We start from the raw sequence: 12,378 nt of genomic DNA on the forward strand, positions 1-12,378 counted from the left end.
TTACTCGGGAAAAGCCACGTAGAGTTGTCCGTGACTGAAAACGTCTTCCGCTCCCACTTCATTGGAGGACTGTCTCTGAGCATTATTTATAGCCACTGCAAAAGTAAGGTGTAAGAGAAATCGCCTTCTTCGCAGTCGGAACGATAGCTGCTTTTCCCAGAAGTTGTCAACTCTGAGTATTACAGCTAACTGGTTTTTTTGGCCCCCATAGACAAAACGAAAGCCAAGCACATAGCGTCCGAGTATCTAGTAGCGTAAGTATCTTTAATCTCAGTCGTGTCCCATTGCAGAGACCGTTGACAACGTCAAGATTGAAAGAAGCAGAAGCAGATGATTGCACCTTTCTTCAGATGTAGCTCATTAGGTGGCGTTCCAGTGGGTTCCAACGTGTTTAGGTGCTCCACCGAGTACAACTCATCCGAGCTTCCTTCATAATAGTATCTGATCGTTTCTGTATGACTGAACTTTTGACCAAGTAGATATTGATTGAACTAGCAGTAATGACTACCGCTATCAACTTAAACTTATTTTACCAGTTACCAAAAGGACTGAAAGTACAATATGCTTGTTTATAATGTAAGTTTATAATGTTTTATAATGTTTATAATGCTAAGATTGGACGTGCAATGAACATTCTCATTTGTTTCGTCATTTTAATGTTTAAAATGAGCTCTCTAACATCAGCATATGATTCTATGGAACCAAATTTAAATTCAAAGTAGGTACTTCGGAAAAGGTAATGGATAAATCAGAAAATAATTATGAATGACAGCTTCTTAGCCTTTTGGAAGTCATAAAATCACCAATGAAATCCACCCATGAAAAGAACTATTATTTTGAAATCCATTAACGATCTTAATAAGCACAAACCCTGGTAGTGTTCTGGTCGAATCCTGGTAGTGTTACAACCGTGCCTTTTGCAATATCTGAGTAATCTTCCTCTTATGATTGTGACTAACTCAAACGTGTACAGAGCCTTTACTCAAATGCTTGATTATATTTACTATAATCTTTGCTGTTAGTGTTTCCACACAGCTAGGACTGTGATGAACAGTCACAAAGTGGGCTTAGGAATCATTTTCAACTTTTCCGTCACAACAAGCTGTCGGTGTGGATTCTTAAATGAAGTTTGCAGTTTCTGCCCTGCTGTAATGTTATCCCTCTCACGAGTGAAACTTTCTAACGTATTCACGTTAATTTCCTTAAATTCTGCCCGTTTGTTTTGCCCGAAACAGATCCCACGTCACAACCCAAAAGCAAATCTTTGAACCAAATATGAAGACTACAAATTTGCAGCAAAATAGTCTCTTTTTTGAAGCAATTATATTTTTTGTTAAGTACAATTTTCAAGATAATGTCCCTTCGGTCATAATGGCAGAACAACCACTGACATATGACCTTTGTAGGATGTTGATATAGTCGGATCAAAACTACGTGGAGCTCGCAGCAGTTGCGTATGCGGCTGTGCTCAAACCGGTGCACTGGAATGCAGCAGTTAGGTTCGAGGGGGACCCTTACTAACAACACACATCGCTGCAGTTCGTGCGGCTTACGCAACAACAACGAGCTTCATGTTGTTTTAATCCGAGTACGCTCTATCAGAAGAAGGTAATTTGGGAACCGGTTTACCACAAACTTGGTCAAGATCACAAAATGATGCTAAAAAACAATAAATCCTTTATTAACAGTTTTGTATTTTTTCCATGAACAGTTTTTTTTTTGAATAGGCAATGAGTGGTTTTTTTTTTGAATAGGCAATGAATGCAAACACAACTTCTGACAGTGATGAACTCATTTTCGGACACTTCACGTAAATGTGCTTCACGTTCTGCTGGAAACTTTTTGGATGGATCGAAACACCTAACTGTGCTTTAGCCCAACTGTTCTGCTGGTAGTCACCTTTGGAACTGTGGTTCTGGGTATATGTTCTGTAATTGCGTGTTACATCGATTTTGTCAACATGAACCGAGGAATTGGTAGTTTTCAAAACTAGAAATGTGTACTCTCTCTTGAGAAGAGTACTCAAATTTTTCTAGGAAAACTGGCAATCATACCCGAAAGTACGGAGGACCCTTACCCTGAAATTTTAATGTCGGCACTAACTTCTATTGAAAGCGTGAAAGGATTACCGTCTAAAGAAGTATATAATGGTAACTTGTATTTTCTTCATACAATCAGCGCTGTTGACGTTACAGGAAACGTCTGGAGGTTCAGCTTCAGTGAAAATTGCTGAGTTGTCCGCAGAAGCAAAAGACTTGCCAAAAGTGGTTGGGGCACCACCTGTTTTGGGCGCTCATACAAGACAAGCAAGAATTATCGAAGGTATTGATATTTAATCTACTAAGCTGCTACTAAGCAGCTATTTGTTTTTTCTTCTGTTGTTATTTTGCTCACGCCCGATATATCCACGACTATTTTGAAATTTTTTGTTAGTTGTAACTGCTGGAATTCATGCTACTAGCTAGTATATTTCCTCCTACCGCGGATCTGGCCCAGACTTTGCAGTCTGCAATATTTCAACCAGTAATGTAATTTTTACCGATCGCTGCCCATGTCCATTTTGGAAAATGTGGAACGATTTAAGGGGTGGTCAGTCATTACTTCTAGTTGGATTATAGTAATTGTATCGACCTTCAAATGCCAAAAAGCTGCTATTTTTGTTTCCTGTTCCTCTGCGCAGGTTTAGACTCAACTTCTACGCTGCCGAGTCACCAATAAAGGGAGCATACCAGGAATCTGACGTGGTGAGGATATCCGCGGGAAAAGCTACAGATGGGGTTGTAGTTTGTATATTTAAAAACCCTTCTGCGCGCACCACATCCAAGTGCGATCGACCGAAGATCGGTTATGTCTTATTCAAGCGTGTAAAACCAATGAATAGGCTGCTATGGGAGCCATGAAATGGGCGTAAAGGAGCGTTCTAAGGTGCCTCGTGATAACCAAAAAGGTTCCCACGCCCTTTCTTACTATGATCAGGGAGAGATGAGCGGAACCACCTTTGATCCTGCAATCTACAACCTATCTCGAGATTTTCACGCTGATTCTTTCACCACGTCAGATTCGTGGTGTGCTGCCTCTAACAGACACGTTTTCAGCAATTTACAATGCGTCAGGACGAGACGTCCCTCCTCAATACAAGTCTAAGGTAAGCTTTTCTATTGCTCTTGTTGGATTATTGACACCACACAATTATCTGCTTACAGGAGGCCGCCGGCGAAAAAATAGTTATACGTGAGTTCTTGTGCACGTCACTCGAATGTACATTTTTGTTCGTGCGTGATTTACCTGAAAACCCTGTTCTTAAATGGTTGTTCAGCTGAGCGCATACAAGAAACTTTGGAAGGGATCGCTGACAGGGATGCAAACGGTGAAGGCTAGTAAGATCAACAATTGTTGACATGTTTTCTATGATTTTTGGTGCTAATGTCAATAATGTTTGAAATTGAGGGTAAGAAGTTGGATATATAACAGTGGTTCAGTGAATTACTTGACCTAATCGATGGGCAGGTGTTAAAGCCTAATTCGGCAATCCGCATCTCCGCCGAGTGTGTCGTCCTCAAACATATCCGAACCCATCCTGTTCGATCTTCAGCTGGAACTCACATGGACTTTATCCACCCGTCGCTATTCCATAAACGGAGAAACGGACATAAATTCACCTCCCGATTGAACTGCCTGTTAGCGCCAAGTGCCCTCAGTTCTTTGTTTAGTACCTGCCTCCAGAACTTTCAGTTATGTCCTCAGCACAACTTGGAAAAGACCTCAGACGATCTCATAATGAGACGAAAGAAGCGGAAACGATTTTCTATGAATACTTCAGAAGGACTGGTAAGATGCTAATGTTTTCCACGTGTCATCCGCCAATATCCCATATCCAATTCCGAACAAAGTTCATCCTTAGAGCGCACCATCTTTAAAAGTGGTCTAACAGACGTCTGAACAGCTTTATCTTCATGCAGTAAAGTCAGCCATCAACACCGACGGCGTTGCCAAAGTCTTCGATACGTACATCATGATGGGACGAATTGCGGAGAGGTAGACTCGCAACTTGACTTCATTGGGGATGGGGATCCACCACAAGCATTTCGTCAATGAGTTGAATGCCGAAGTGGCTTTAGCGAAATTTCTCCTTCGTAGCCACCATCATTTTTCACCATACGGCCCAAATAACAGAACTCTCCCACAAGTTCAATAGGTTGCCCGTCCAGAATGATTCCATTTGAGAGTCCCTAGGAGACCCGCGTTTCTTTGCATTTGTGGGCAGAAGATAATTTCGATAAAAGGCTAATGACATGTCGTAACTTTTCACCACTTAAAGCGAATATTATTACATCGCCAGCGTACCCGAGATCCACCCACGGACGTGCAGACTGTTCTAAAATAACCTTGGCGGAACGCTGCTCAACTGTTCTTCGCATTATGTCACTATTCGGCAGAGTTGAGGTAAAAAGTTCTCGCCACGGCTCCCCGTCTCACTCTAGTTTCTACCTCAAACGATGTAGGGTATGGAGCTAAATATACAAGTCTGGTAGTTACCCGCACGTGGTGCCCCTGTCTTTGCTAAACAAAATCAGGCACTTGAGTATCACCAAGTCTTTTCTGCATTGAGACTTGATGTTGTCAATGGTTGTCGATAAGTTGTCAGTTGATCTTCCGTTCTAAGACGAGATGTTGCAAATAGTTGTGCTGCAGTTGATTCTATTTCACCAACTCTTTTCTGCATTGAGACTTGATGTTGTTAATGGTTGTCGATAAGTTGTCAGTTGAACTTCCGTTCTAAGACGAGATGTTGCAAATAGTTGTGCTGCCGTTGGTTCTATTTCAGCAAGTCTTTTCTGCATTGAGACTTGATGTTGCCAATGGTTGTCGATAAGTTGTCAGTTGATCTTCCGTTCTAAGACGAGATGTTGCAAATAGTCGTTCAGTTGTTGATTCTATTTCTCCAGCTCTTTTCTGCCTTGAGACTTGGTGTTGCAAATAGTTGTGGTGCCGTTCATTCTATTTCACCAAGTCTTTTCTGCATTGAGACTTGGTGTTGCAAATAGTTGTGCAGTTGTTGATTCTATTTCTCCAGCTCTTTTGTGCACTGAGACTTGGTGTTGCAAATAGTTGTGCTGCCGTTCATTCTATTTCACCAAGTCTTTTCTGCACTGGGACTTGATGTTGCCAATGGTTGTCGATAAGTTGTCAGTTGATCTTCCGTTCTAAGACGAGATGTTGCAAATAGTTGTGCTGCTTTTGCTTCTATTTCATCAAGCCTTTTCTGCACTGAGACTTGATGTTGCCAATGGTTGTCGATAAGTTGTCAGTTGATCTTCCGTTCTAAGATGAGATGTTGCAAATAGTCGTACTGCTTTTGCTTCTATTTCACCAATTCTTTTCTGCATTGAGACTTGGTGTTGTTAATGGTTGTCGATAAGTTGTCAGTTGAACTTCCGTTCTAAGATGAGATGTTGCGAATAGTCGTACTGCTTTTGCTTCTATTTCATCAAGCCTTTTCTGCATTGAGACTTGGTGTTGTTAATGGTTGTCCATATATTGTCAGTTGATCTTCCGTTCTAAGATGAGATGTTGCAAATAGTCGTACTGCTTTTGCTTCTATTTCACCAATTCTTTTCAGCATTGAGACTTGGTGTTGCAAATAGTTGTGCTGCTTTTGGTTCTATTTCACCAAGTCTTTTCTGCACTGAGACTTGGTGTTGCAAATAGTTGTGCTGCCGTTCATTCTATTTCACCAAGTCTTTTCTGCATTGGGACTTGATGTTGCCAATGGTTGTCGATAAGTTGTCAGTTGATCTTCCGTTCTAAGACGAGATGTTGCAAATAGTTGTGCTGCTTTTGCTTCTATTTCACCAATTCTTTTCTGCATTGAGACTTGGTGTTGAATGTTTGATTTTTTTTATTCTATTTTCCTCTTTTTTTGTTGCGAATGGTTGTCGATAAGTTGTCGGTTGATCTTCCGTTCTAAGATGAGATGTTGCAAATAGTCGTACTGCTTTTGCTTCTATTTCACCAACTCTTTTCTGCATTGAGACTTGGTGTTGCAAATAGTTGTGCTGCCGTTGATTCTATTTCACCAACTCTTTTCTGCATTGAGACTTGGTGTTGCAAATAGTTGTGCTGTTGTTGATTCTATTTCACCAAGTCTTTTCTGCATTGGGACTTGATGTTGCCAATGGTTGTCGATAAGTTGTCAGTTGATCTTCCGTTCTAAGACGAGATGTTGCAAATAGTCGTACTGCTTTTGCTTCTATTTCATCAAGCCTTTTCTGCACTGAGACTTGATGTTGCCAATGGTTGTCGATAAGTTGTCAGTTGATCTTCCGTTCTAAGACGAGATGTTGCAAATAGTTGTGCTGCCGTTGATTCTATTTCACCAACTCTTTTCTGCATTGAGACTTGATGTTGCAAATAGTTGTACAGTTGTTGATTCTATTTCTCCAGCTCTTTTCTGCATTGAGACTTGGTGTTGCAAATAGTCGTACTGCTTTTGCTTCTATTTCACCAATTCTTTTCAGCATTGAGACTTGGTGTTGCAAATAGTTGTGCTGCTTTTGGTTCTATTTCTCCAGCTCTTTTGTGCACTGAGACTTGGTGTTGCAAATAGTTGTGGTGCCGTTCATTCTATTTCACCAAGTCTTTTCTGCATTGAGACTTGGTGTTGCAAATAGTTGTGCAGTTGTTGATTCTATTTCTCCAGCTCTTTTGTGCACTGAGACTTGGTGTTGCAAATAGTTGTGCTGCCGTTCATTCTATTTCACCAAGTCTTTTCTGCATTGGGACTTGATGTTGCCAATGGTTGTCGATAAGTTGTCAGTTGATCTTCCGTTCTAAGACGAGATGTTGCAAATAGTTGTGCTGCTTTTGCTTCTATTTCACCAAGTCTTTTCTGCACTGGGACTTGATGTTGCCAATGGTTGTCGATAAGTTGTCAGTTGATCTTCCGTTCTAAGACGAGATGTTGCAAATAGTTGTGCTGCTTTTGCTTCTATTTCATCAAGCCTTTTCTGCACTGGGACTTGATGTTGCCAATGGTTGTCGATAAGTTGTCAGTTGATCTTCCGTTCTAAGACGAGATGCTGCAAATAGTCGTACTGCTTTTGCTTCTATTTCATCAAGCCTTTTCTGCCTTGAGACTTGGTGTTGCAAATAGTCGTACTGCTTTTGCTTCTATTTCATCAAGCCTTTTCTGCCTTGAGACTTGGTGTTGTTAATGGTTGTCGATAAGTTGTCAGTTGAACTTCCGTTCTAAGACGAGATGTTGCAAGTAGTTGTGCTGCCGTTGGTTCTATTTCAGCAAGTCTTTTCTGCATTGGGACTTGATGTTGCCAATGGTTGTCGATAAGTTGTCAGTTGATCTTCCGTTCTAAGACGAGATGTTGCAAATAGTCGTACTGCTTTGCTTCTATTTCATCAAGCCTTTTCTGCCTTGAGACTTGGTGTTGCAAATAGTTGTGCTGCCGTTCATTCTATTTCACCAAGTCTTTTCTGCATTGAGACTTGGTGTTGCAAATTGTTGTACAGCATTATTCAAATTACTAGTTTTTCTCGACTTTCTTAATTAACACACTATTCATACATTTATCACGGGCAACGGTTCACAACGCCTCTCCTTTCTGATAAATTCGCTCCGAATTCTGCGCTTCGCTGGAGTCTCAATAACCCTGTTGATTCCAGTTTCCTGTTTCCGGTCACACCAATTACTTACAATGGAACCGTTCTCTGGTCCGCCGATTCGACGTCGTGGGACACGTCTCATCCCATCTCGCCGTATTCTGGCGCTGGCGCACTAATGAATTTGAACGCGACTCCCCGCTTTCTGGAAATTCGATTTACATAAATACATACACAGGTGACAAACTACTCCCGTTATTAGAAAGATCCTAGTAGAGTATCTCAGTGAGCTATTTGGAAGTTACAGCTACTGGTATCATTGCCAATCTGTTAAAATGTCCGTATTGCTGTAGCGCGAGCTTTGGTGGAGACAACTAATAGATATCACATCCAAATATCTGCATCAGATAACTTCTTCTTTCAACGTTGTCGTTTATGGATGAATATCGCATACATTTGCCGAGATCAGAGTTTGATCAGTTGCACTGATTGTTGTTTTGTTTAAACGAAATATTGATAACTTTTTCTAGGCTCACCTGTAGCATCTCCAAGCAATTTCACACGACATTTATTTTTACCGCCGCTGAAAGTTAGTTTTGCCTTGTTTCCCCTCTTTTTCATTAGTGCATCCTTTACAGAAAAGAGATTACAATCATGGTGACTTGACCACCACAGCAACTCACGGTCCGAGACCACCTAAGAAACAAGACACAACAGGAGCTGCCGTAAAAGTTACCCCGGACGTCATCCACTCTGCTCTGATGACTGCGCCTGGAACAACGCCAACGCATACTTCCTCTGAAGCGAACTCAACTGGTGGTCAACACACCGCTGCAATCAAAAGGCCACAAATTGAGCCTAAGCAAGGAGAAAGTAAGTCTTCAACTGCTCATTACCACACATTCACTTGCACTGTTTATTTGTATTGCCGAACTGAATAATCTACAATCGTGGTGATCAGTTCCTTTGTCTGATGGCTGTTCTCAGCAGAGGTCACCATCATTGCAGTGGTTACCATTTACAAATAGTTATGAAAGAAGTGTTCATTCATTTTTTCATACTAACAGTCAGGATAGTTGACAAGGTCGTCGCAACTGTTGCGTTTTCTCGCGAGAGTGCAGAGAGTACTGCGAAATGAGGTATATCGAGTTGTTCCAACTAGAGATGAAATCGCAAAGATTTTTTTGATTTAGTGATTAGACTGGAGATGAGATTAGTGTGAAGAACGCCATCCTTATGTTCTTGCACGTAAAATGTGAACTCAGTACTCTGACCAATATTCAGCTTTCATGTCTCTTTTCGTGCGATCCATCAAACCAGTCGGTGTAAAAAATACTAGAATTGGGCGATGCTGAACGCAGTGAGCGCCCTTTACTATATGTGGGAAACTAATCTTTCCCCTTTTCTTTTTGCTTTTCCTCATTTTTCACTGTTTTTTTTTGTATAATAAATCAAGAATGGGACTACGTAGTCTTAACAAAGTCCTTTTATATTGGTTTTATTGTTTGTTTTGTTTCTAGGACTCTTTAAGATTTTAGTTTTGTAGGAAATCAACTTTTGTTTAATTGCGCATGATGCATGATTAGCGCTTGTTGTAATCGTAACCGTAGAAAACTCTCAAAATCTGTTTTTAAGAGGAGACTGTTTATCCACAACTTCAAAGAAGGCGTGGCAGAATCCCAACTCTTGCAAACTAAGGTCTTTAAGGAGGATGTCCCGAAATCATGAGAAAATACTGAACTACCGAAAATATAGTCTTGGTATTCTGACTACGAAAGACGAAATCCGTACACAGCTTTAAAAAAAGAAAGGAAAAAAGACAGGAGCTAAATAGCTGCAAACTAAGATCTGATAGGCACCGTTGGTACAAAACAAATGGTTAAACTAATAGGAAAGGACTTCAGAAACACTGTAATCTTATTCATACATTACTATATGGGAAAAAAACGGAAGGTAGATACGGATTACAAAACCGGTACTAAAACATGGATTATTATATATGAGAGACGCGATGTCTCGCACCCACAGCGAATTCGTCCCTGCTTCCTCGTACAATTTTATTGCCCCGAGTTTCACCACGTGGTAGGAAGCGCAGGGTCTCATTGCAACAGTGAACTGTTCTTCGAAATCGTTTTTCTCACGTTAGTCATCGTATCGCAATTCGTCCAAGAATATTCCTCTATACCGTTTCAGGAAATTAAAGAGATAGCATTTATTGTTATTAGAAGACGGGGTACAAACTCAGGCTTTTAGGCCAGTCACAACCACTTGCTTCAGCAGTTCCACCTACCGGAGTTCTCCAACATAGAACATCACGTTCAGCTGCTGATCACAAAGGAAAACAATGATAGAACGTTCCTCTCTTCTCTTCCTCTGTGGCTGTTGTTCTGTTTATGTTGCGCAATCGTACGACCAGCTAGGATGATATTTCGATAAAGTTTTTATTTTGACCGTATGGCAGTGTTCAGTGATCTCTTTTTCATTCAAATGAGTTGGTGGTCAGCGTCATCCCCCAAGCTTGAGTTATTGCACTCCTTTCCATTACAGGTTCATGTGTTATGTCCGTGCTTGGAGCAGGGTGATTTATTTCACTTTCACTAGACGAATTGGGATAGTTCAACATCGAGAAGTAAATGGTCCCATTACATCTCTGGTATCCATGGTACCAAAACTATATCCAATTAACATTTTTCGACGGGAAGAGCGACCATATGTTGATCCAGATTTGGAATCGTCACCATTCAATGATATTGTCCACTTGAATTTACCTTAATTCCATTTAGTTCTCTTCAAAATCCATTCTACTGACGTAGTACGGGCAAGACCTGTAGTTTAGGCCAGCTATTACAATCAATGTCCTTAATGTGAATGGAAGAGTACTCCGAATGACAAAACTGGTAGTACTTTCATAGGATTATCTATGTTACCGCGACATAGCATTTGACAGATTTTCTAATATTTATCGAAACTCAAACCAAAACGATTTTTTGTACTCTTTGACGAGATAGCTGTCCTTTCTCCGTATAAAAAAAATCACGAATCACAAAACACATGTTCCGCCTCCATTGACAAACATTAGCATTCGAGTTCAATTTTATTTTTGTTCATTGTCGCTTACGAAAGGCTTTCATTCGTCCGATTCGTCGAAAATTGTTACCAGACCTAGCTATGAGGAAACAAAATACTGACTTTATACATCGACTAGCCCCCCTGTCCCAAAGGTCATTCTACAGACTACTTATGCGTTCGTAAACCTCAAATAATTTTAAATTGAAGTAAATGCGGTGAACATCCTAAGCGGATTGATTAATGCCACACGCTTCATCCTTTATCCTTCAGCGCGAAAACACATCATCACTGCCAATGACGGAAGTGTATAGAGGAAGCCTCAAGTTACCTGCTCTGTTGTTCAGCTCGGCTCGATCAAATCCACCTGACACGCTGTCCAGCTAAGCTCTAACATTCCCTTCATTAGCAGAAGTAGTTTAGCAAGAAATGTGGAACATTGAGTCCTCCAAACACCCACTGACACCCAGAGGTGTAATGGAGTGTCCGCGGAATGCGTGAAACGTTGCCGGGCAGTACACGCCAGCTGATGTTGAAGTGTAACACCGAGACCACACGTCGTTGTACCGAACCACACTCACGCGCTTTCGGACTTTAGCGCTTCTCTCTCCGAGTACTTTTCTTGAATTGTCGGATTTTTTTTTAGCTATTATTTAATCTTTCCATTTTCATTTTTGTAACCAAACAAATCAACTGCTCACGTCAGATCTAACAAGACAAGCATTTATTAGTTCACCAATTTCGCAGAAATCATCTTTCCTATGATTTTTCTCTAGGATCAATTTTTGCGGTAGAAATTAACGTTGAAAGAAACCCAATGCAAATAAATAATTTTGCCCCTCTATGAAAGATTGGTTTTGATTTCTTTTAAAATCTTAGTTTTCTTCTACAAAATCAATTCTGCGGTGAAGTAGCAAGCTGCTGTAAGTTCTCAAGGGGTATATTGCCATTTATCACTTCTTCATTTGTAATGAGAACCGTTTTGTATGCATGACGTCTGTTCATGTGAATACAAAATGAATGTACATTATTGCGCTAGGAATGAGAAGCGAAAAATTCGCTGCATTTTTGCAACAAACACCTTCCCAATTTTTGGTAGGATAGTCGGGAACACAATACACAGCATTCACGAAATTTCACGAGAATTATGAAGGTTAACACTCTCCTTTGTCCTTTTTCTTTGTCCATTTTTCTCCTCTTCTTGAGAAAGTGAACGGTCACAATTCTACTATTAGAGATTCTATTTTCTTAAAGTTCTTCTCTTTTGATGTTATGGATCTTATCCAGCTCTGCTAAGAAGAAGCTGAAATGTTCTCTAGAAAATTGTCGCGTTCATGTATGTACTAAAAATGGTCGTCATTAATAGCTGCTTATGTAGGAAGGTTTGCATTTGGATCGCTTGCTTTTTTTGGGAATTTTGTACTGTGAGTACCTGCAGAGAATGTTGTGCTGAGAATATGTGAAACGTTAGAAGTACCCTCGTTTTAATCGATCGTGTATTCACGTGAGTGATTGAGGTGGTCCACATTTTTCCAGAGCTCACACTTCATTCACAGACTTCAATGAAAATTGTTTTTTTTTAAATAGAAATTGAAACAAGACACAAATTCGAGAAGTCAGATAGTTACTGTTTTTATTTGATGTTATTCATTTATTGGAGCCCACCAGAAGAAAGCCAAGCAAAAACGTTTGCAATCA

General features: G+C 40.5%; 1 protein-coding gene across 1 annotated transcript; it reads left to right on the plus strand.

Moving 5' to 3' along the window:
* Nucleotides 1-1,757: 1,757 nt before the first annotated feature.
* Nucleotides 1,758-9,962, plus strand: RB195_016347 (uncharacterized protein; the record flags this gene model as incomplete). The annotated part of the gene is made up of 10 exons (XM_064207462.1): nt 1,758-1,810; nt 1,876-1,976; nt 2,037-2,140; nt 2,196-2,322; nt 3,096-3,145; nt 3,204-3,231; nt 3,317-3,373; nt 8,145-8,203; nt 8,253-8,487; nt 9,868-9,962. The coding sequence occupies 10 exons, from the start codon at nt 1,758-1,760 to the stop codon at nt 9,960-9,962; spliced, it is 909 nt and encodes a 302-aa protein (XP_064063343.1).
* Nucleotides 9,963-12,378: the final 2,416 nt, after the last annotated feature.

Source organism: Necator americanus, chromosome V, assembly GCF_031761385.1.
Source record: "Necator americanus strain Aroian chromosome V, whole genome shotgun sequence".
Lineage (NCBI taxonomy): Eukaryota > Metazoa > Nematoda > Chromadorea > Rhabditida > Ancylostomatidae > Necator > Necator americanus.